We start from the raw sequence: 25925 nt of genomic DNA, 5'->3' as shown, positions 1-25925 counted from the left end.
GTGCAGGGCCCAAGCACCTGGGCCATCCTCCACTGCACTCCCTGGCCACGGCAGAGAGCTGGCCTGGAAGAGGGGCAACCAGGACAGAATCCGGCGCCCCAACCGGGACTAGAACCCGGTGTGCCGGTGCCGCTAGGCGGAGGATTAGCCTAGTGAGCCGCGGCACCGGCCATGCATCCATACTTTTCAAAAACACAGTTTTGTAGGAATGCCAAGGTGACCTTGCTTGTCACACCAGCTGCCCAACAAGCAAAACCAGGTGACCTTAGAGAACACATTCGAGCTCTGGCCTTCAGCTTCCCCACCTACAAGATGCCATGTTTGGCTAGATGGTCTTAAAATTTCCTTCTACCTAGAAGATTCTAGATTTTCTTGTAAAATCACATAAATTTTGTCTATGTCTCCACTCTTAGATTCCTTTATCAGTTGGAGAAGATAGAACTAGGCATGCTTAGTGCAGCAGGAACATAGATAAAATACTCTTATTAATCTGCGGTCTCCTACCCAGCTGTAACCAACCCTCGCAGGCAGTTCTTGTGGCAGGCAGGAAAATCCACCATCATACATGCAAGCAAGTCCATGAAAGCTTTCAAGGGACTGTGTGTCTTTCTGCTTTTGCGGGGGCTGGGGGAGGGGGGAGTGCTGCCTCTTGAATTCATTCAGTTAATGAATTAATCCGTTTAAACACAGGTCAGGTGATCACTGCCAGTATTGCAGATATCATTGCAAATTACTCATTCAAGGATATTCTACGGAAACTGGCTGGAGAAAAGCAGACAGAAGTGGCTCCAGCTTCCTACGATGATAGTTACCTTGGTAAGCGCCACTGCTCAAGATATTCATGGTTTCTCAAAAGACAAGCATGTTAAGTGTAGATGCAAATGTTGTTCCTGACTAGTGTGATGTTATTTGGCATCTTATAAAAATGTTCTCTTCTTATTAGAGTGGTCTCTTCATCTGAAGTAGGACTGGTTTTTCAGCCTTGATGCATAACCTACATAATTAGAGCAGCTATTTCATAGGTGCCCCAAGTCTCCCCCACATAAAATATTTTGCTGATGTAGACCCTATGTATTAGCGAGGTTGCTACCAGTGCTACAGGAGCAACATATGGGCAGCCCTTTGCAGTTTCTAGGGCTGCAGCCAAAGACTTTCAATTTCTAGAATATCCTGAAAATGCACCGTGTGCAAACACACGACCTCATTTCATCAATAGTCTTTCCCACCGTTAGTATCACGGTGGCATTTTGATTGCTTGGTGAATTTGAAAAAAAAAAAAAAAGTAGTGGTTGTGTTTTGTATGTTTTGTGATTATAGCTGAGACCTCACTTTTAGAGCTAAGTGAAACTTGTGGAAAACGATCATGAAAGGAGTTGGAAGATCTTGCTGGTGATCAGAAAAAGCAAGTCCTGAGCACCAAGCGTGTCTTTCAGAGGATCCCACCTGATCATGATGAAGAGCAGGCAGCTCTTAGAATGTCAGGCCCTGTCCCTGCACTGAGCAGATGGATTATGAAGACTTCATGCTTGAAAATGGACCTCAGACTATGATTTTATTTCCATGCTCCTACTTAGGAGCAATCGTAACAGATCAATCATGCTTCCCGGGTTTAGCATGAAAGTTTTGAAATTGTTGGGATTAATTTTCTTCTTGAAAGAATCCTTAAGTTTTATTTTATAATGTTTGTAGAGACTTCTAGACAAAGAAATTCTATGGTAATTCTTTCATTTTCTTCTAGATAGAGCTCATTTGTTAAGTCATCAAGTGTGACCCATCCGCTCCTTTTTTTCAAACAGGATACTCAGTTGCTGCTGGGGAATTCACCGGAGACTCTCAGCAAGGTGAGAGGATCATTGATCTTATGTCACTTACAAAGCAGGAAGGAAAGTTAAAAGGACATTAACAAAGTCCTTTTCTAAATGTGCTTTTCTTTGTTATACAGAATGCAAATAAATGTGACGCCAGAATGTATAGGTTCATATTTTGTAGAAAAAATTACACTTGGTACAAATTTTAAATGCGAAGAGTTTCATTAAAAACTAATCTTTATAAAATCTATTTACGGGGCCGGTGCTGTGGCACAGAGGGTTAAGCCCCATTTGCAGTGCTGGCATCCCGAATGGGCACCAGTTCGAGTCCCAGCTGCTCCACTACCAATCCAGCTCCCTGCTAACGGACTGGGAAAAGCAGCAGCAGATGGCTCAAGTGCTTACCACGCCCTCCCCACCTCTGCACCCACATGGGAGACTCAGATTAAATTCCTGGCTTTGGCCTGGCCCACCCCCAGCTGTTGTGGCCATCTGGAGAGTGAACCAGGGGATGAAAGATACCTTTTTATGACTCTCCCTCTCTCTCTATAATTCTTTCAAATAGGTAAATAAATAAATCTTTAAAAAAATCTATTTAAAACAATTTAAAAAATTAGGGTAGCAGTCCAATGTCATGAGTGAAAATATAGAGATGATTAAATGACTTCAGCAAAAGCCATGCTACTGGTGACAGATGAAATTTGGTAAATCGAGATTTATTTTCTTTCTTTAATTTCATACTGAACAGATCTAAAACTATATTCTCTCCAATCCCAATGCAAATTTCAACTTTTTTTTTTTTTCTCCCTGTAAACATGCTCAAACCCCAAATAACAGATTGATCCCTATTCTCAGATATGCCCCTGCTCTCTTGTCTTCTGTACTTTGGCTGTCGTCTCTGTTTTCAATCCTCCGATTCTGTGTCCATCCTCATCTTCAGAGATCAAATGCTTCTTTCCCCTTTGGAGGCCAATTTCAAATGTCATCTTCTCCAGAACCCCTTCTTCAGTGTCTTTTTGTGAACTCCTGTGTCATCTCATGTTTCCTCTTTCCTGAGGCCTTTACCAATTCCTCACCTGGCAAACTGTTGTGTGCTTGCTGCGTGCCAGGCTCTGTTAGGTGGGGAGCGTGCAGGGTAACCAATGGTCCTTAATATCAGAGTTTACAGTCTACCGGGGCTGACAGACCTTAAGCAATGCACCAAAATGTCTAAATAAAATTGGGGGCGGGGGCAGATGTTTGGCACAGTGATTATGACATCCCTCCAGATACCCACATCTCATAGAAGAGTGCCTGGCTTTGAGTCCTGGTTCCCTTCTAAATTCTGGGTTCCTGCCAATGCAATCCCAGGAGGCAACGCCAAGGAGTAAATGTAATCAAGTTATGCTTGTGATAAAAAGAGAGAAAGAAGAAGGAAGGGAAGGGAAGGAAAAGGAGCCAGGAGTCACACTGGCTTCTCAAGTCAGTTGTGTTGGGATGTGAGTGGGGAAGAGTGGTGTCATGTGTAGTCCTTTTGGGTTCATGTCCGGCTCCTGGAAGGCGAGATCTACGCATTGTTCGTATTTATCTCTTGCACAAAGGTAGATGGCATTTTACTCATAATAGACTGATAGAAGGCATCTCGATAGAAATAGTTGAATCTGTAGGCTCACCATCTTCCACACAGGCTCAGGTTTTGGCCTCACTGGCTCCATTCCTCAGGATATGGCAATCTCTCTGATTCGCACTTTCTTATCTTTGACTAACATGAACACTGCCTGACTCACAATATTGTCCTAATCACTGAAATGATCATGAAATGCTTATCATTTAAGCAGTAGCTTTTACTTTATAGTGATATTTATCAGATGAGTTGGATTACATCATCCATCAAGAGTTGCCATTTTCTGACTTCTTTCATATCAACATTAACTGCTTTTCACTAATATAAGTGTTTTAACTAATTCACAAATAATTAAGAATAGATGAAATATTGCATTACTTGGAATCATTATAGGTCTTTTAATGGTTTCATGTTGACAAAATATGCAAAGTAGAAATTTATAAAGAATTTTTTTGCAGTTCATTAGAGGTTGAAAATAATCAGGATTTATTTCTTTAAAAGAACTTTTTCTTTTAAATATGAGCCAATTATTTTAATTGTGGGAGGGGAAAGGGAAATAGAGAAACACTTCTATCTACTGGTTCATTTCTCAAGTGCCCATGATGGCTAGGGCTGGGGTTGGCCAAAGCCAGGAGCCAGGATCTGCGTCTCTCTTGTGAGTGGCAGGAAATTGACACTTGAGCCACCGCCACTGCCTCCCAGAGTCTGCATTAGCAGGCAGCTGGAGTTTGGAGCTGGAACATCAAACCCAGGCACTCCACCCGTATAAGAATAGTCATCTTAACTGTGGTCTTAGCCACTAGGCTAAATGCCCATACCAAGCTAATTCTTTAAGGACCTCTTTTTCCATAACCTTTTCTTTGAGCAGTGTATTGTAGTGCTTAAGGAGCCTAGACTTCAGGGGCCAGCATTGTGGCATAGTCAGTTGGGCCCCCGCCTGCAATGCCAGCGTCCCATATGGGCACCAGTTTGAGTCTCAGCTGCTCTACTTCTGATCCAGCTCCATTCCAACGTGCCTTGGAAATCAGCAGAGGGTGGCCCAAGTGCTTGGGTCCTTGCCACCCATGTGGAAGACCTAGATGAAGCTCCCGGCTCCTGGTTCTGGCCTGTCCCAACCCCACCCCAGCCATTGTGGCAATTTGGGGAGTGAACCAGCAGATGGAAGATTTCCTTTTCTCTGTCTCTCCCTATCTCTCTGTAGGTCTGCCTTCCAGATAAATAAACAAATCTTAAAAAAAAAAAAATAGAGCATAGATTTCAGAGCCTCTTGGGTTTAAATCCTGATTAAATCAATTTTAGAGGATTTTATTTGAGAGATAGAATTACAGACAGAGAGAGGGAGAGGCAGAGAGAAAGGTCTTTCATCTTCTGGTTCATTCTCCAAATGGCTGCAATGGTTGGAGTTGGGCTGATCCAAAGCTAGGAGCCAGGAGCTTCTTTTGGGTCTCCCATGCAGGTGCAGTGGCTCAAGTACTTGTGCCATCTTCTACTGCTTTCCCAGGCCACAGCAGAGAGCTGGATAACAAAAGGAGCATCCAGGACACAAACTGGTGCCCCAATGGGATGCTGACACTGCAGGCAGAGGCTTAGCCTACAACGCCACAGCACAGGCCCACCCTGATTAAATCTTGATGCCAGTATCTACTAGCTTTGTGAACCTGGAAAAATTAGCCAACATCTGCATTTCCTTATTCTTCATCTACCTCACAGGTAGACCTTATAGTCTCATCTGCTTCATAGAATGCTTCTGAGGGTTAAATGAGTTGATTCTCTGTATTCAGAAAACAGTGCAGTACCTAATAAGCAGTAGGTACTGTTAGCTGTAAGAAGAAACAACCATTGAGTTAGGAGCCATCAGAGAGAGAATTGAATAGCAGGTACCTTTTTAAAAATATCAAATCTTACACTCACTCACTTAGAAAATAATAGTGATTTTCCATGGGATATCAGAAATATCTAGAAAGTAGCTCCACATTTTAAGTGACCTGAGAATATCTAAAGTAAGGACGTTGTCAAAAAAGACCCTCATGATTAATTCATTAGATCACTAAAACCTCCAGTGCTGTGCTTCTCCTGCTTGCTTAGACAAGAGGGAGAGAGAATTCTCTGACAAAGAGCAAGCAGCTTAGAAACCTCCACTGAGGAATCATTACTGTGCCATCATTGCACTGCGAAGTGGTACACTGATGGGCTTCACTGGATTTGAAGCCTTAGTTCCATAACTGTCTTCCAATTTTCCATGTGTTCCTGACTCATAAAACGTCGAAAGCCTGTGTTCTCGTGTTTGAGTCGGCGGTGGTGAGCTCCGTTCCCGGGACGTGAGCAGGCCCTACCCTGCTGCAGGAACATGACGGGGCCCGGAGGGAAGAACATGGGCTCTTCTGCCAGTTCTCAGCTTCTCCCACCCAACAACTCTGAGCTTGACTGTGACGACACTGTCTAACCTTCAGTTTCCACATATGTCAAAATCAGACATTAGCGCTGGGGCTGGCATTGTGGCACAGCAGGTTAAGCCACTGACTCTGGTGTCCCATATGAGAGCTCCCTGCTAATGCACAGGGGAGAGCAGTGGGAGACGGCTCAAGTACCTGGGCCTCTGCCACCCACAGGGGAGACCTGGAGGGAGCTCCCAGCTCCTGGCTTCAGCCTGGCCTTATAACTCTGCCTTTCTTTTTTTTTTTTTTTTTTTTTTTTTTACAGGCAGAGTGGAGAGTGAGAGAGAGGTCTTCCTTTTTTTGCCATTGGTTCACCCTCCAATGGCCGCCGCGGCCGGCACTGCACCGATCCAAAGCCAGGAGCCAGATGCTTCTCCTGGTCTCCCATGGGGTGCAGGGCCCAAGGACCTGGGCCATCCTCCACTGCACTCCCGGGCCATAGCAGAGAGCTTGCCTGGAAGAGGGGCAACCGGGACAGAATCCGGCGCCCCGACCAGGACTAGAACCCAGTGTGTTGGCGCCGCAAGGCAGAGGATTAGCCTACTGAGCCACAGCGCCGGCCACTCTGCCTTTCAAATAAATAAAATACATCTTTACAAAAATATACCAATGCCTTTGTACAGGTTAAAGGAAGGAAATGCTAAAAAGCACATAGTATATTGGTAGTGGATGGAATACGTTCAGTAATTCAGCCTTCTTTCTGCTTCTTGCTAATGGGGTTGATGTCCAAGTTATATATTTCCAGGTCAGAATCTAAATTTTTCCCGACTGTATTGTTGATATTAAGAAACCATGAGTTATTGGAATAGACTTAAGAAAACTCTTTTTTTTTCTTCCAAGTGAAAACTTTTATGGTTGAGTGATAGTTCTAACTTGCCCTGGACCCCAAGCAATTAAACTGTCCTGATCATTTACAAAAGACTATGAACATCATTAATCAACATTACATTTAATAACTTCTTAGTGTTGTGGTCACCTGAGGTTGCAGACTGCAAAGTTACCATGTGATGTCTAAATGTCTGTGGGATGCAAGAAGTAGTGGTTGCCATGCATTTCAAATGGCAATAATCCCCCTGGATCTGTCCTAGCCAACAGGCCTGACCCTGAAATCAGGCAACTCCATTATATCTGATTGTGGTTTCCATTCTGCGTCAGAAGATTTTAATTCAAACTCAGAGAAAAGCGTATTGAAAACTGGGCAGTGGACTACCACTCTGGCTGCTTCCCGGGCAAGCTAGCCAGATGGCTAATTTGTTCTGAACCTGGTTTTACTTATTTATTAAGATTTGTTAATTTATTTTAAAAGCAGAATTATAGAAAGAGAGGGAGAGACACAGAGAGAGATCATCCATCTGCTGGTTCACTTCCCCAATGGCTGTACCTCCCCAGATGGCTGGAACTGGGCTGATCTGAAGCCAGAAGCCAGGAAATTCATCTGGGTCTCCACACAGATGCAGGGGCCCAAGCACTTGGGCCATCCTCTGCTGCTTTTCCCAGGCACGTTAGCAGAGAGCTGGATGGGAAGTGGAGCAGCTGGCATTTGAACCAGCACCCATACGGGATGCTGACACCACAGGTGGCGGCACAACCCACTACACCACAGCACTCTTCAGTTCTTGCTTCCCCGTCTCATATAGTTGATTTTTCCCTCTCTCCTTCATCCTTCCCATCACTGTAGAAGCAAGTATTGTTTCTCCCTTTTTAAAAGGAATCTCTTCTTCCGCTTCTCCCTCCAGCACTTTTCTCTGCCCGTGTACTCCGTGGACCATTCCTTGGCTCCCTTCCCTGGAGCCCACTGCTGTTGGACTGTGCCTTGCCTCTCCAAACCTCTCTGGCCAAGCGCACCAGTGGCCTTCACGTAGCTCATTTTCCTTTACAATTAGGAGCCTTGATTCTTCACTTGACCCCAGCAGCTTTCTTTTCTTAAAACAAACAAACAAACTTACTGGGCATGCGAGATAGCCTATCCCAGTTCGTTTTCCAAATGTCCTCCATTGCTCATTTGGCCCCAGGATATCCAGGTCTCCCACCTGGGTGGCAAGGACCCAACTGCTGGAACCCTCACTGCTCCCTCCAGGGTCTGTGTGAATGGGAACTGGGGACCAGGAGCTGCATGGAGCATTGAATCCCTGTACCCCAGTGCAGGGCACAGGCATCGTGTCTGCCGCCTAAGTGGCCACCTCATGGAAGATCTTTCATTCCCTTGCCCTCACGGGTATGTCCCTTGCTAAATGCCTGGCCTGTTTGTTTACTGTTGAAGTTCCCTCCTGGTAATCTCATTCAGTTTTGTATATTTCTTTAGCTTAGACTAAATTCCAAGTCCATGTATTCAGCTTTCTACTTAACTCTTGCACTTGAATAGCTCTCTCAAATTTAATGTACTTCTAACTGAATGTCTGCTCTTCCCACCAAAATAGGAGGGCTTTGCAGAAAGTGCAGGGAAAATCTGTGCACAAATAAAACAGTACATGGATTTCAAAAAGTGTTTGCCCTAAAATGAATGGCCTTTCACCCCATTTTCCGTGAACTTGAGGTGTCCTCATGTGCTCTTCCCTCTCTCATCACCAGGGCAGTATAAATGGCAAGGCCGTGTTCCAAGTTGCTCAAGCCAAAAACCTGGGAAGTCAGTTTGGGACTGTGCTTTCTCTCAAACAGCGTATCCACGCCAACAGCAATTCTGCTAACTAAACTTGCAACATCCAACCAGAATCTGACCACTTCTCCCCTTCATCCCAGCGTCTGATCCAAGCTCCATCATCTCTCACCTACAACTACTGTAACAGCTTCTGTGCTGGTCTCCAAGCTCTCACCCTGCCCTCTCACAGTCTGTCATAAATTCAGCAGCCAAAATATTCTTTTAGACACAGAAGTCAAATCATGTAACTTCTTTGCTCTCAGTGATTTGCCAACCCACCAGCCTATAGTCCAAGTGTTCACAGTGACCTAAAAGGCCCTAATTATTTGGCCTCTGCTTGATCTGACCTCATCTCCTGCTACTTTACCCTGATGCCCTCTACCCAAACCACCCTCGATATTCCTTGAATACTGCAGATATATTACTACCTCAGGGCCTTTGCACATGCTGTTCCCTGTAGCCAGGAAGTACAGCTTCCAGATACCCACAGTATGTACTGCCTTCTTTCTTGGTCTTTCCTCCAGTGTTATCTCTCCCTAAGGTTGTCCCTGGCTGCCGCCTCAGTAAATTACAGTTCCCTCCTCAGCACTCCCTAGAAGTAGTTTACTGCTTCGCTTTTTTCACTACACTTAAGCTCTTCTATATTGCCATTTAATTGACTCTTTGTTTTTTCATTATTAACTGCTCCTCTCCACCGGATGATGCTCCGTGAGAATGGAGACTTTTGTCTGTTATGTTCATTGTCGTATCCGCCGGTCATCTATAACTATTCCCTACTGAAACATCCGGCCTCTGGCCCGAAGTGACTCCCCGTGGTTGTGAACGCTGAAAGCAAACACCCAGCTCTGCTGGAGCACAGCCGATACACTTCATGCTAGAGTTTGTGCGGTCCCTAGAGCAGCGCTATTGGAGGGCATTTGAATGGAAATCTCTTCAGCCTCTTCTGGCCTTTGTACTAAATTTTAAACCCTAACAAATGAAAAGATTCAGATTTAGGGTCTGGTGCCGTGGCATAGTAGGGTATGTCTCTGTCTCTGCCTGTGGTGCCGGCATCTCATATGGGTGTTGGTTCGAGTCCCAGCTGCTCCTCTTCCAGTTCAGTTCCCTGCTGATGGCCTGGGAAAGCAGAAGATGGCCCAAGTGCTTTGACCTCTGCACCTGTATGGGAGACTTGGAAGAAGCTTCTGGCTCCTTTGGATCAGCCCAGCTCCTGCTGTTGGACCATTTAGGGAGTGACCCAGCAGATGGAAGACCTCTCTGTCTGTCTCTCTCTCTTTCTGTCTTTAACTCTGCCTCTCAAGTAAATAAATACATCTTTAAAAATGTAGATGTAGAGAAATGAGAGCTTCAATGACTTTATTAATCAGCTCTCAATCCCCACATTACAGGTGATTGGGGAAAACTGGATTCAAGAACTCAGCTCAGGGAGACGGCAGACTAGGACCAGAACCACCGGTTTTCTGACCCTGGAGCTGGGCCCCTGACTGTTGGGCTACGTCCCCGTCTGTGGGGAGCAATCCGGACTAGACTGAGTTACTGGAATTAAGACTTATTCTAGGAGCCGGCGCCGTGGCTCAATAGGCTAATCCTCCACCTTGCGGCGCCGGCACACCGGGTTCTAGTCCCGGTCGGGGCGCCGGATTCTGTCCCGGTTGCCCCTCTTCCAGGCCAGCTCTCTGCTATGGCCAGGGAGTGCAGTGGAGGATGGCCCAGGTGCTTGGGCCCTGCACCCCATGGGAGACCAGGAAAAGCACCTGGATCCTGGCTCCTGCCATCGGATCAGCGCGGTGCGCCGGCTGCAGCGGCGACCATTGGAGGGTGAACCAACGGCAAAGGAAGACCTTTCTCTCTCTGTCTCTCTCTCACTGTCCACTCTGCCTATCAAAAAAAAAAAAAAAAGACTTATTCTATGCATCTGCTCTCCCACAATATGGCGCTGGGAGAGAAGTAAACAGCTTCTGCATAGCTGCCTCCAGTTCAACCAATAAACTGTAGGACTTGCTCCTGATTGGAGGAGAGCAGCGTACTCGGCGTGTGGGCAGCCGAGTTGGGATTGGCAGAGAAGGACTATAAAGGAGGAGAGAGACGGCATGCACCAGGAACATCTAAGGGGAACATCTAGCTGAAGGAACACCTGTGCAACCCCCGAGAAAGCCGGCCGGCGGTGTGCCGCTCCCCTGCAGAAGTGGGGAATGTTCCCCACTTCCAGGGGGAACTGCCCTTCCACGGAGGTGGAAGGGATAGTAGCCAACCCGGGAAGAACCAGCAGCAAACCCGGGGAGGGCCGAGCAGACGAAAGAACAGCGCAGGGTTTAGTGTCGCTCCTCCACGAAGAGGGGGAGCGACATAATGGTGCCGTGACTCGGATAGGAAGCCTAGGCAGGGTTTAGTGTCATTCCTCCACGAAGAGGGGGAGCGACATAATGGTGCCGTGACTCGGATATGAAGCCTAGGCAGGGTTTAGTGTCGCTCCTCCACGAAGAGGGGGAGCGACATAATGGTGCCGTGACTCGGATAGGAAACCTAGGACGGATAGGAAACCTAGGAGGGAAGAAACGGGAAGAACTGGGAAAATATCGGAGAGAGAGACTAGCAAACAGCCTAGGGAAAAGCCGGACGAAAAGGGTGCCGGAAGAAGCTATTGAAAGCCTAGGCATAGACTCGGATACGGACTACGGGGGGGAAGCTGGGAGAAATCTCTAAGGTCGAAAGCGAAAGTGAAAGCTAGAACAAACAGACTCGGACGCGGACTGTGGGGAGAGGCCAGGAGAAATGAGGGAGGAGTATTGTTGGAGGAAAGCTTGGGGAAACATACCGGGTAGAGAAAAATGTTAGGGAAATTGAAGCCGCGGGGGGCAGGCCGAGGTGGATACGAAAGCCACTTTGGGATTCTCAAGTTAGCCCGGGAATAGGGGGCGAAAAGTTAAAACCAGAAGCTGAAACGTAAGCCTGGTTGGGATCCGTCTGATTAGCCCGGGGAGCAAAGGACGGGAAGCCAAACCGTGGGGCGGAGACGTAAGCTGGGTTGAATTCGCCAGGCTAGCCCGGGGAACTTAGATTGAATGCTAGTGGCGGTCACGTAAGCTACGCTGTGTGACTCGCGGAGGCTGCCGCGCGCAGACAGAGCGTGCGGGGCTCAAGTACATAGGGAACGCGGGGCTGGCGCGAGGCCATGGTTCAGACGCGAAAGGGTTAAGTGTGAGACCGCGGAGTGTGCGCGCAAAGCCTAGCCGCGCAAAGCCGAGCCGCGCAGATGAGAGAGACGCGGGCTGAAGCGGCTCAGCCGGAAAGCCGCCGAGAAGTAGCCTCGGGGCGGAGCCTGCCAGCAGGGCGAGGCGCCGGGAAGCTGCGGGGATAAGAGAAACAGAAGTTTAGAAGTAAGATGAGAGAAATAGGAATGCTGGAAGATAGAAGTAAAATGGGAGAAATAGGAATGCCCGGAGATAGAGAAATAGAGAAGTAAGGCCTCCCCACAGCATGGCAATGAGAGAGCTTGGATTTGGTCTGCCTGATTAAGGCGGTAAGCACCAGCAAGCAGCTCGACCAGAGTATGAGCTGCAGGTCACCGAAGATAGGCATGAACCAACACTAATAAGTCTCCCCCACAATACGGCAATGAGAAAGCTTGGGTTCGGTCTGCCTGATTAAGGCGGTAAGCGCCAGCAGGCGGCTCGACCAGAGTGTGAGCCGCAGGTCACCGAACACAGGCACGCATCAGCGCCTAAAAACCTCCTCACAACATGGCGAAGAGAGGACCCGGATTCGGTTTGCCTGATTGATAGGACTTTTAAGAACCTGTGGCAACTCTAGCAAGCAGAGCAGAGTGTGTGCCACGGGGCACCGAAGACAGGCGCGTATCAACGCCAAAAATAAAAAGAAAGGGGGATCTGTGGGGAGCAATCCGGACTAGACTGAGTTACTGGAATTAAGACTTATTCTATGCATCTGCTCTCCCACAATATGGCTCTGGGAGAGAAGTAAACAGCTTCTGCACAGCTGCCTCCAGTTCAACCAATAAACTGTAGGACTTGCTCCTGATTGGAGGAGAGCAGCGTACTCGGCGTGTGGGCAGCCGAGTTGGGATTGGCAGAGAAGGACTATAAAGGAGGAGAGAGACGGCATGCACCAGGAACATCTAAGGGGAACATCTAGCTGAAGGAACACCTGTGCAACCCCCGAGAAAGCCGGCCGGCGGTGTGCCGCTCCCCTGCGGAAGTGGGGAATGTGGCCAGGGGGAACTGCCCTTCCACGGAGGTGGAAGGGATAGTAGCCAACCCGGGAAGAACCAGCAGCAAACCCGGGGAGGGCCGAGCAGACGAAAGAACAGCGCAGGGTTTAGTGTCGCTCCTCCACGAAGAGGGGGAGCGACACCCGTCCCCCAGACTTGTCTGCTCCTTTCCCTGGGCACTCTTGGCTGCCAGGCTGCCCCTAGAGCTTCTGCTGGCAAACAGTTCTGGGAACCCAGCCTCTTGTAACTTCTGACGCACCAAGTCATTTGTAACGTTATGTGACAGGAGCGGTACTTTTTATACTAGTACAAAAGATGTTACCAGAAGATCCCCATCTGCCTCTCTCTGTCTCTCTCTCTCCCTTTCAGATAAATAAACAAAAAATGTTTTTTGACAGGCAGAGTTAGACAGTGAGAGAGACAGAGAGAAAGGTCTTCCTTCCGTTGGTTCACCCCCTAAATGGCCGCTACGGCCGGCGCGCTGCGCTGATCTGAAGTCAGGAGCCAGGTGCTTCTCCTGGTCTCCCATGGGGTGCAGGGCCCAAGCACCTGGGCCATCCTCCACTGCACTCCCAGGCCACAGCAGAGAGCTGGACAGGAAGAGGGGCAACCGGGACAGAATCCAGCGCCCCGACCGGGACTAGAACCCGGGGTGCCGGCACCGCAGGCAGAGGAGTAGCCTAGTGAGCCGCGGCACCGGCCAATAAACAAAAATTTTTAAAGATGTCACCCTGGTGAAAGCTATACATATCAGAGTAAGATTTAATACACAAATCTCATGCAGACCCGAGAAGCCAGACTGACGTTCTGGAGAAAGGCATGCGTACTGGGAGGGAAGACTGGTAAACCTCAGAATAGAACTTTTGTTCTTCAGTTTCCTGTTGTCTACAGAGGCCTAAAAGCTAATGAGAAAGTAAATGAAAAACCCTGACTCCAAACTTCCAACTCTCTCTGTGGTGGTTACTCATTTAAAAGGCAGTCCTTACCACATACTTGTTATATGGCTTCTGAAAACTTATATAATATGCATAAATAATTATATAAACATAAAATTATGCATATGAAATACATATACAGTTCCCCTTATAAATGACTATTTTTATCCACAGAGTTGGTTGCTGGAGTTCCCAGAGGAGCGCAGAATTTTGGATATGTGAGTATTGGGAATGCGTTCTAGGGTGCTTTCAATTTCAGGCAACTTTGAAGTTTTTAGAGGTTTTCTCTAATAGTGAGCTCCTCCTAGTGATTCACGCTCAGTAAAACGGAAGGAAGCCATATGAGGTTAGCTCTGGTCTGATCCATGCGCAGGCTCAGCTACGTTATGAGTAAGACCTGTGCAAAATGAAAACGCAGGACGCCCTGTAACAATTATTGAAGCCTGCTGGACAGCGACAGCAGAGAATTCCACCAAAGGTGAGGCCCACCAGGCACTAGGCTCTGTCCGGCTGCACAGGTCCCACAGCTGGGAAGGCAGCCCTGCCTCTGTGCGTCATCTAGGACTCACATGGAGGAGGCCACTGTCACGAGGAACACTTTAGGAAGAGGGGTCTTCAAAAAGCCTGTGGAAAAATGGAAGCAAATGGTAAGTTTGCATTAGCACAGATAATTTTTGAAACCCATGCAGTTTTTTCATAATATTCATGTTCCATGGACTTTTTGAAGGCCCTGGATTTTAATTTTTTTACACCAAAATAAATTTAAGTTGCATTTCCCATGAACTACTTGAAACACATTCATGTCTCATGTGGCAGAAAATTTTTTAAGAAATCAGTTGTTATTTCAGTGGTGTCTGAGTGAAATGATCACCAGCTGGGTGGTTTAAACAAAAGCTGCTATTCTCCCACAGTCCCGTAGGCTAGAAGTCTGAAATCAAGGTATAATGGGGCATGCTCCCTGGAATGCCCCGAGGGAAGGGTTCCCCTTGGCTTGTTCAGCTGCCAGTGGCTCCTGGCCCTTCTAGGCTGTGGCAGTGTCAGTTCCACCTCTGTTTCTGTCGCCACAGGGGTTCTCTCCTGCTTCTGTGGGACCACTCACTGGATTGAGGGCTACCTGCGATGAGCTCATCTTAAGATCCTTATCGAGTTTCATCTGCAAAGATCCTAGTTCCAAAATAAGGGCACATGCTGAGGTTCTGGGTAGGCATGAAGGTAGGGGAGACACTGTCCAAGCCATTAGTAGGAGCTAGGACAAATGACTACCATGAAATTAGGAAAAGAACATAGATAGACTGTATAAAAAGAAAAACTTTTATTTCAAATAATGTTTGTCTTCTCACAAACATCTAAAAAACTTAACGTTTATGGGATTGGCTGGTTAGAATTATAAGGGATGTTATTGCTTTATGGATGGCATTTCTAAATTGCATTTTGTGAAAAAGAGCTATAATTATTCATTGTAATAATAACTAAAGGACAAAAATAGACAGATAAAAATCCTGATGAAATAAATTAACTAACCAACAGGTTAATTTCTGTCGGCATTCCTAAATTCAACTTTTACTTTCCCACTTGAGAATAATAAGCATGCATTTAGTTTTGAAAGCATCCCAGGCTTATGTACAAACAAAACATTTGATCAACTTTTTCCCCAGGTCATTCTTATGGGTTTGCATTTTATTTTATATAGCTAACCATTTGTCACTCTTCATAAACATTTTTGAACGATGCAAATTGTAATTTGAAAAAAGGCTCTAATTCTCTATCAAATGATATCCCTGTACAATTTGTGTGATTTCAGGTTTCAATCATTAACTCTACAGATATGACTTTTATTCACAATTTCACTGGTGAACAGGTAAATACACCTTATTTTATTTTAAATGTTTATTTGTTTTACTTTATTTGAAGACAGTGGGGGGTGGAGATCTCTTTCATCTGTTGGTTCACTCCCCACAACATGCCCCTAACAGTCATGGCTGGGCCAGACCAAAGACAGGAGCTGGAACTCAATGCAGGCTTCCCAGATGGGTGGCAGGGATTCAAGTACGTGGACCATCATCTCCCCATCATCTGCTGCCTGTCAGAATGTGTCCCAGCAGGAAGCAGAAGCAAAGGAGTGGGAACGCAAAGCAGCACTCTGATGTGGCGTGCGGGCCCCCACGTGGTGATGACCACTGCGGCAGACACCCATCCAAAGACATTTTAATAGGGAACAATTAATGTCACTCTGCCTCCCTTCCTCTCTGTCACTACAGCCTTCCTCTGAGCCACAGTGTTTTGTGGAGTCCTGGCAAGCTATTGGCCCCTTCCTCCTAGTGACTAGATACTAGTCTAGATAGCTTCTTGCTGTCATTCCCTGGGGTCCTATAGTTAAAGGGTCAATTGTCTGAACATCGGACACTGCCGCCCTCCTGACCTGATGTGATCTAGGCCACATATCATCTGTCACCCTGGATTGTCCTATGACTTGGTGAAATGCATCAGACTGCTTTTATCACTGGATGTGGCACCGTCCTGCCAGCTAAGGGAGCCAGTGTGGGTTGCGTTTCTCTGTTCAACTGACTCTGTCTCCTCCCCACCATCCCAAGTTGCTGGGGTTCCCTAGCAAGACTCACACTTGAACCTGGCCAAGTGACACCTTGACTTTCTGGAGATCATGGTTTAAAATCCTCAACTCTTAGCTAAAGATATGAATTTTAGGCAATAGGTTTGTCCAAAAAAAGAAAAAACACCAAACTTTGACTAGCAGTATTTTTAAATGAATACAAAGCATTATTGGCATTTTTGGATTTTGCCAGAATTTGGGACTATAGTCTGTCTATTACTCTGAAATGCTCAACAAAGCATTTCACAGTCTCATGGCACTCCTAGGAAGATGGATGGATTTATAAATTTTGAGTGATTCCTAAAGTGTGGGACTTAGTGATCTAATTAATCCCCACAAGATTTCTCCTTTGTTCAGGTCAGTTTTTGTATATTTTTAATCATTTGATTTTTTAAAAAAATTGTGAAATTTGGTCATTCTGTAACTTTTTTTCTCAGTAGCACCTACTTCTGGGATCCTGAACCTTGTGCAGGCCACACACGCCACATAATAAAGTCATTACATATGGAGAAGGCACTTGCCTAGCAGTTAAGACACTAGTTAAGATGCCTGTAACCCACACAGTACTATTTGGGTTCTACTCCCCTCTCGGGATGTACACGCTGGATGGCTCAAGTAATTGGTTCCTGCCACCCACCCCACGTAAGAGACCTGGATAGTTTCTTGCTCCTAGTTTCAGCCCTGATGCATTGCAGTCACTTTACAAGTAAAGTAGCAGATGGGAGCTTTCTCTTCTTCCCTCTCAAATAAATATATTTTTAACAAAGAATTCCCATGTATGTCCTTAGAATAGAGAAAAGATGAGGAGTCAAGTGATTGTGCACCACTTGGTAACTTAGCTGATCCCTCTGCAAACAGCGTCTGGCACCTGGGACCTCCATTGGCACGAACACTGGTCAGGCAGTGCAGATGGAAGAGTGGACAAATCCCATCTGCCTTCTGTGGAGCACACTCTCTTGTGGCTTGTGTGCTGGTTGTTGGTAGATGACAGGAGCTCAAACACTGGATAGCAGACTATGGAAACAACATTGGCAAGCTAACGCTATGGGCCAGATTTTAAAAGATGATAAATCCTGTAAACATAGTTGAAAAAAATAAAAACTTCAGAGAAAAAGAAAACGTGGGAAGACGATAGTGCACTTACTTAACTCCTGGAAAACATTTAGGAGCGTTTGTTGCCTACAAGTTCAATGTAAATCGGTACTGAGATACGGGTTCCCCCCAAGTTAAGATGATTTTCACCCTTCAGTAATGTGAAGAGCCCGAAGTAGAAAATATAAATCTGACTTAATACCTCTGTGGGTGCATTGTGACTGTCATCTACCCGTAGGTTCCACAGGTGATATCTTTAAGAAGCAGGGCCTGAGAGGGTGAGCCCCGTGAAAATATATTCTTATGAGACTTCATCTGGAAGTGGAATTATTTATTCTGTGAGATACAAGGTTGCAGGACAAGGTGAGATGAGGGCCTGGAGGCTATGGAAGGGCCACATGTAGCAAAGAACCTTCTAATAGTTGCACTACCAATTCAATAGGCTGATTGTTGAACGTCTCCAGAGGATGTCCAAGCAGATGTCAGGGTTACTGTGGGGACAGTAACTTGTTGGGTCAGGAGTTAGACTAAATGACTTATCCAGAAGTCTGTGGATTCAAACACAAAAATGTACCTCAATGAGATTAATCTTTCAAGAGTAATTGAAACGGAACTATAAAAATGACTTGGGGAGCATAAAATATGTCATCTTACGGTTTGCCTTTGCAGATGGCATCGTATTTTGGATACACCGTTGTAGTGTCAGATGTTAACAATGACGGGTAAGTTTATAAGACCTTCCTCACTCACTGTATATTCTATTCACCCATAAAGATGTTATCGTTTTCCTTCACAAAATACATCCTTCCGGGCTCCTGCTACAATATAGAGGCTCTCTTGTTTAGCTTTTTTTTTGGTTCAGGACAAGAGGGTACATCTATTAAAGAATTCTCTGTCATCCTGTTTTATGGCTTCACTGAGATTTTCTACATCTGCCACTTCTAGAAGAGGACATTTTATTCAGTTTTATTTTTAATTTTATGAAGTGAATAGTCCTTGACCATTCCAAATCAATAGCTATGGAGGAATTTGTTCATCTGTCTCCCTTCTTTCCCCTGGGGGATGATACATTCATAAAACATTTGACATAAATGGATTTTTTTTCCTCCTGACACTGCTTTAACCAGTGTGCTGGTAACACTCCTGGAGAAGATTAAATAGCAGTATGTTTCGTTACACTGAGATGAAACTACAGTTGAGTTTGGGCCAAGCAGGGTGATAAATTATGTTTCACCATTGTTACTTCAAAATAAATTATCATTGAGCACCTGCCGGGTAAATGAATGAATCAAATAAGAAAGTCATTAGGTGGAGATGTAGTGATTGGCCATCCAACAAATACTGTGTTGCATATGTGCCGGGCGTTGTCATCCATGCCCAGAATACTGTGCAAAGGTGAGTAAGACAGACTGGGTCTCTGCCCTTCTGGAGCTCACATTTTCATAGAAAGCAACTTTCTGAAGAATCCTTATGATGTTCCTGAATGCAGGCTGAGCACTTTAGATACACCCTGGTAATTTCCTTTATGTATTGAGCTGTGGAACATAACTGGAGATAAATTTATTAACTTGTGTACCTTTTAGAAAACATCCTTTATTTTTTTTCATGTGTTCCTCGAGCATGTATATATTTCATTTATTTCTTGAGCATCTGCTATGCACCAGTCCTAGGTGCTGAGAAGGAAAAAAAAAGGGCAAGAGCCAAAAGCAACAAGGTGTCCTTTGGTAGGTGAGTGGATAAATAACCAGTGACACATCCAGACAAAGAGGTGGTTTTTTCAGCACTAAAAAGTAAGGAGATATCAAGCCATGAACAACATGGAGAGGCCTTAACTGCCTACCACTAAGTCAAAGAGCCAGTCTGTAAAGGCCACATACTATATGGTCCCAAGCATATTACACATTGGAAAAGACAAAACTGTGGAAACAGGAAAATGCTCCATGTATGCCAGGAGTTCTGGGGGAGGGAAAGAGGGATTAATACAAAGAGCAAAGAGGAATTTTTGCTGTGACACTATTGTATAAGATATCGTACTAAGTGGATATATGGAATCACACATTTATTTACATTCACCAAGAGTGACCTCAGCATAAGCTATACTCTTTGGTTGAGAATGAATGATGAGTGAATGCAGGTTAGCAGATCGCACCAAATGCACTACCCTGGAGGATGCCATGGTAGGACAGGCTGGCAGGAAGGGAAAAGGTGAGAACTGCGTCTTTTCTGCTCAAATACACTTGCAATCTACAACTGCCTTAAAAAGTAAAAAGTCTATTAATTAAAAATAGAAACAAGGGTTGGCATTGTGGCATAGTGGGTAAAGCTGCCACCTGTGACACCAGCATCCCATATGGATGCTGGTTCAAGTCCTGGCTGCTCCACTTCCAATCCAGCTTTCTGCTAATGTACCTGGGAAAACAGTGGAAGATAGCCCAGGTCCTTGGGTCCCCTGCACCCACATGGGAGACTTGGAAAAAGCTCCTGGCTTCCGGCTTCGGACCAACCCTGCCCTGGCCATTGAGGTTATTTGGAGAATGAACCAGCGGACAGAAGTCCACTGTCTGTCTGTGTAACTCTGCCTTTCAAATGAATAAATCTTTTACAAATAATTAAAATAAAAAAGAATATATAGAGAGAATATTAGCAAGGATTCAACTTTAAATCAGGTAAGTTGGAAAGCCTCAGGAGTAAGATTACAGTTGAGGAAACACCTAGAGAAACGAGGAGAGAAGCCATGATGCTGCGTTGGGGAGGAGTGCTCCCAATAGAACAGCCGGTGCCCAGAGGTGGAAGCTCCCTGCGTATCTGAGGCAAAGCCAAGAGGTGCGATGAGTGAGCTGTGGGGCGTGGGATGGTGCAGGTGCAGAGGCCACCAAGCCACCACACAGTGCCTCACAGGCCCTGCTGTGGGGCACGTGAGTCTATCTCCAAGAAGGACACCGTGTCCTGTGTGTTGTGGAGGATGGAGCCTGCCTAGACTGGGTCCTTGTATGTAACCTCTGCCCATCTGGTTTTCTGGGAGTCTGGTGTCAAATGCCAGGGGAGCAAAGACTGTGGACCAAAAGCCTGCAGTGGGGGATACAGGAGTAGTTGTACTCTGGGTGTATTTTGAAGGTTTAGGTGAGCACCCATATTATCCTGGGAAGCAGTTGACTTAAAATGAAATCGCCAGGGCAGGCCTTTAATCTCACAGTTAATTTGCTAGTTAAGATGCCTGCTTCCCAAAGTCCATGCGTTTGAGTCCCAGCTCTGACTGTTCCCTCCAGCTTCCTGCTAACGCAGGCTCAGGGAGGCAGCAGTGCTGGCTTAGGTCGTTGGGTCCCTGCTACACGCTGAATTGATTTCCCAGCTCCCAGCTTCAGCCCCATCCCAGCTACATCCATTGTGGTCACTTAAATAGTGAACCAGAAACCACAGTGTTTCTCTCCCTCTCATTCCCTCTCTAGTAAATAAATAAAATTTCCTTAATCTCCTTCAGTTATCTTAGTAACCATAAGAATCAACATGCAAGATTCCCAACTTAGATGCAATATAATCAAGGCTTTTTAGAAAGAAAAGCTTGAAGCTAAAACATAGGCTGCCATTTAGAATCTTCAGGCTCACTCTACAGTGAAAACATGCCTTTTACATATGCATGGACACATGGACACATGGACACATGCATGTACTCATTGACACGTATTCGTGGACACATGGACACATATACATGCACACATGGACACATATGCATGGACACATGGGCACATGCATGGACACATGGATATAGATGCATGGACATGTATGTGTGGATTCATGGACACATATGCACGCACACATGACCACCTCAATAAGCCGTCAGACAACAAACTCAAGGGCCATTTGGTTTAGGCTCCTCACAGGCCCCAGATCCACTCCATCAGTCATTCCCATTTGCAAATCCTCACAACTTTTTCCAGGCTTTACAATATGCCCTGTAGGGCACTCTTTCCTTCCTGGAAATAAGCTTATTCTCATCTGCAGCAGAGTTTTGTGACAGTGTTTATAGTACATGTTTTTGTCATGTCAAGAAAATAAGACTTTCAAGAAAAGGAATCCGTTGGCTTCCTGATGATCAAAAGGATATGGTAAAAGACACAGGAATTTTCAAATGATGATTTGTTCTCTTGATGTTCTTAAAAATTGCAATGCATAGAATTTCTTTTATAGTAGGTAGTATTTTCTGATTACTTTAGACTGCTTTAAAATGCCTGCTAACTTAATATTTCCATTCTTAAAACTGAAGTGCCCATAAGAGTCCTGGTGTCTATGTAATTTGCTGTTTTTAATTACTTAGATGCTATGAAAAGTTAAGGTTCCTATTATAAATAAGTATACTCTTGGAGCAATTGAGATTGATGAAAGAAAAGATCCAGATAAAGACATATAATGCAAGTGAAATCTGAGACTATAATAATGGTGATAGGTATATATTCTATATATATATGAATATCACCATTATATATATATTATATATATATCCTTAAGAAAATCACTTGACTAGGTGATTATTCATGGATCAGAAGTGAGGACTCCCCCCCCCAACACACACATACAGAATTCAACCAGACTTTCTCTATGCAACAAAAGTAAAATCCCTACAACTGCAGCAAAATCTAAGTCCATGGTTGAGGGTGGCATGGAGACAGTGTGATTAAGCACAGAAACCAGGGAAGCAAATTGGTGGACATTCTTCCTAGTTGGTTTCTTTTCTTTTTTTTTTTTTTTTTTGCAAAAGCTTATACCCAGTGTGCACATGCTGGTTGGTGGTTGATACTGTCAACCCTGTGACAGTTTTGAAAATATAAACAAACTGACAAAACTAACTTGGGTTTAGTTATGTTAAGACAGCCAGTACTGCAAACTCTGTCAATATAAACTTTGTTAGGAATTTCAGAAGAAGCTTGTCAGCCACTAGTGGAGAAGTGGAGGTGATATTTTTCATTTTGTGCCTAAGCAAGCAAACCTGGTTGGTTGGTTGGTTTTTTCCTTTTGGCTTCTTTTGTTTTTTTCCTCTTCACAGGCATTTATTAAGAATACGCTTCTTTTGCAGTATTTTGAAAAGTTATACTTACAAACCACTTGCATTTTCTGAATTGCAATTGACAGGTTAGACTATTTTCCTCATGATTCAGATATTAATATATTTAAAAGGTAGCCATGTCTTCCACAATCACTATTGAGTCATTAGGCTCTAAAGGGAACAATGGCCCCTGGGAAGCACTGTTTCATATGGAGACAGAGAAAGAGAGAGGCACATATTTTCCTCCCTGTCTTCAAACCAATAAAATAATTAGAATTTAAAGATAAGACATTGGCCGGTGCCACGGCTCACTAGGCTAATCCTCCGCCTGTGGCGCTGTGCCTCCGCCTGTGGCGCTGGCACTCCAGGTTCTAGTCCCAGTTGGGGCACCAGTTCTGTCCTGGTTGCTCCTCTTCCAGTCCAGCTCTCTGCTGTGGCCCGGGAAGGCAGTGGAGGATGGCCCAAGTGCTTGGGCCCTGCACCCGCATGGGAGACCAGGAAGAAGCACCTGGCTCCTGGCTTCGGATTGGTGCAGCGCGCCGGCCATAGTGGCCATTAGGGGGGTGAACCAATGGAAAAAGGAAGACCTTTCTCTCTCTAACTGCCTGTCAAAGAAAAAAAAAAAAAAGACATCAACATGACCCAAATGGCAAAGTTACTTTTAGTAAAAGCCACATGATTAATACTATTTTTCAAACATTGCTCATTTTTTAAATTAAAATATACATTCAATATCTCTCTCTATAGACATTTCTCTATGTCAGTCTGTATGTGTGTATAATAAATATGTAAACACATTCACAGAATAGCATCCAGCCTGCTGCTTATTAGAAGGTGAATGAAAAGCATTTTTACTAATATATATTTTTAAATACTGAATTGGACATAATAAAAACAGGATTTGACAGATTGTGAAATAGCTTAATGGCACACATACCCTACAGCAGTGAGTTTTCACCATTGTTGCCTCCCAGTGAGAGCACGCACACACACACAATTGAAGCCAAAGTTTTACAGAACAATATTTACCCTTATTTTGTACAGTGCATTCATTCTATTTGCTATTATTACATTATATTTCATTAAAATAAATTGGTGGTTGAGACTAATTAAATTGATTTCATAATCCAGTAATGGGTTGCAAATCAAGATTTTTAAAACACCATCCTAAACAATAGTATACAGTCTGATTTTTAAGTGATATTGCTAATATAAAATAATATTTATACTAATATTCTACAAGGCACATTCTAACAACTGAATTTAAAACAGCTATTGTGTCTCAACTCCATGGGAACATAATGATGAACTGAGAACAAACGCTTCTTTTTCTTTGCAGTTCAGCACATCTAGGGGCCTGTATTTACGTGTCTCGGGATGTGTATCTCTGAGAAAATAAGCAATGCTGCAGATTACTCCTAGAATCCAAGCATCCCATGGATGTGCTGGACTTTCCCAATGAAAAACCCATTTCCAGAACTCGCTGGTCTCAGTGAGAGATGTATTGAGCCCATTGTGTCGGTGCCCTGTCAGATTCACACCCTCAGGGGCCAATTACGTGGCCCTGTTCCTTCTCCATGAGAATAGAAAATGTCCCTACTAAGCTCTGCAGCAGGAAACCACGAACTTTAGATGCCTTACTTCGAGGCTGCCAGGCAGCCACACACACAGCTAAGTGTCACAAGTGCCTCTTGTGTTGTCATGCCGACAGCAACAATAACAGAAACCGAGGTACCTGGGTCTCTTCCAAGGTGAGGCCAGGGCCTGCAGCGCCCACAGCTGCCATCTCCTATCGGCTGGGAGCACCACAGGTGGACGAGCCGCGGGAACTGTTTTAAGTAAACATATTTGGGACATTTTTTAGCAAGACCTAAATTTAGCAAGCCAACTTACGTTTTGGAATCTGAGACCAAAATAATAGCCATTCCTCAGGTCTGTCTATCCCACAGTCCCCAGGTCCTGTGACAGTCTGGTCAATCAAAACTGGCTCCAGGTGCTTTCCCATATGTTTTGCCTCTTGCTGTGGGCAGACACCTGAGAGCATAGTCTCACAGGAGCTCTGGGCTCCAGACTATCCCAGAGTCACTTTCCACCCTGTTTCTGGCTTCCGCAATGTGGGAGAGAGAGAATGCATGTGTTTTTTTTTTTTTTTTAACAGGAACTTCTGTTTGCTTTGCTATAATACGTAAAAATATTGTATATTGTCTTCAACAGCTAATCCAATACTTTTATAATACTTATCATTTATTAAATACTACTGTTATATGAGAATATAACTTTTTTTAAAGATTTATTTTATTTGTTTGAAAGACAGAGTTACAGAGAGGTAGAGACAGAGACAGGTCTTCCATCCGCTGGTTCACTCCCCAGATGGCCACAATGGCCAGAACTGCACTGATCCAAAGCCAGGAGCTAGGAGATTCATCCAGGTCTCCCACAAGTCCTTGGGCCCTTTACTACTGCTTTCCCAGGTCATAGCTGAGAGCTGGATCCGAAGCGTAGCAGCTGGAACTCAAACCAGCGTCCATGTGGGATGCTGGTGCTTCAGGCCATGGCATTAACCCACTGTGCCACAGCGCTGGCTCTGAGAATATAACTTCTTAATTATGGCCTAGTCAATTATTAGAAGATCTAAGTTTTAAATGGAGATCAGTATGATGCCAAATTTGTTTTTCTCATCTTACCTTGTTTTGATAATCAATAGAATTTGTTTTTAGAGCAGGTTTAGGCTAACTGAACTGACCAGGAAGTGCAGAGTCCCCGTATGCTCTCCCTTCCCTTCCCACCTTAAATTCCCCACAGTTTCATCATCTTGCTTTGTGTGGTACATTTGTTACACTGGTGAACCCATTGTTTATTATCATCAACAAAAGATCCTAGTTTACATTAAACACTCTTTGTGTTACAGCCTTCTATGTTTTCTTCCAAGTGCACAGTAGCATGTGGTCACCATCACAGTAATATCCAGCACAGTTACACGGTCCTAAAAATCCCCTGTGTCTCTCCTACTCACGTCCCTCCCATCTCCCTGGCAGCCACTGCTATCTTTACGGTTTCCATTGTTCACCCTTTGCAGGATGTCCTATAGTTGGAGTCAGGTATGAGGTAGCCTTTTCATGCTGGCTTCATGCACTTAACAATAGGCACTTAAGTTCCCTCCAACTTGTTCCTTGTTTTGAGACCTCATTTCTTCTCAGTGTTGGATAATATTCCTTTGTGTGGCTTTCTTTATCCATGCACCAACTGAAAGACATCTTGATTGCACCTAAGTTTTGGCAATTGTGCTGTAATCGATGGGTGCAGGTTTTTGTGTAGACACAAGTTTTAAATTCCTTTGGGTAACTACAAAGGAGCATAATTGTGGTCATATGTAGTAGGATCATGTTAGCTCTGTAACAAACTCCTACATTGTCTTCCAAAGTGGCCATGTCTTTTTCCATCCCCACCTGCAATGAATGAGAAATTCCTGTTGTTCTTTGTTCTCCGCAGAATTTGATGACAGCATTTTGAATTTTTGCTTCTAGGAGACTTAGGGTAGCAGCT

General features: G+C 44.9%; 1 protein-coding gene across 1 annotated transcript in view; it reads left to right on the top strand.

Moving 5' to 3' along the window:
* Positions 1-25925, top strand: part of ITGA8 (integrin subunit alpha 8) — a 194490-nt gene that overhangs the window by 45257 nt on the left and 123308 nt on the right. The window contains exons 7-11 of the mRNA XM_002717427.5: positions 691-816; positions 1797-1841; positions 13819-13862; positions 15446-15502; positions 18014-18066. Of these exons, the coding sequence (XP_002717473.2) occupies positions 691-816; positions 1797-1841; positions 13819-13862; positions 15446-15502; positions 18014-18066 (325 nt within the window). The remainder of the gene's footprint in view (positions 1-690; positions 817-1796; positions 1842-13818; positions 13863-15445; positions 15503-18013; positions 18067-25925) is intronic.

Source organism: Oryctolagus cuniculus, chromosome 13, assembly GCF_964237555.1.
Source record: "Oryctolagus cuniculus chromosome 13, mOryCun1.1, whole genome shotgun sequence".
Taxonomy (NCBI): Eukaryota; Metazoa; Chordata; class Mammalia; order Lagomorpha; family Leporidae; genus Oryctolagus; species Oryctolagus cuniculus.
This window is presented reverse-complemented; position numbering and strand designations above follow the sequence as displayed.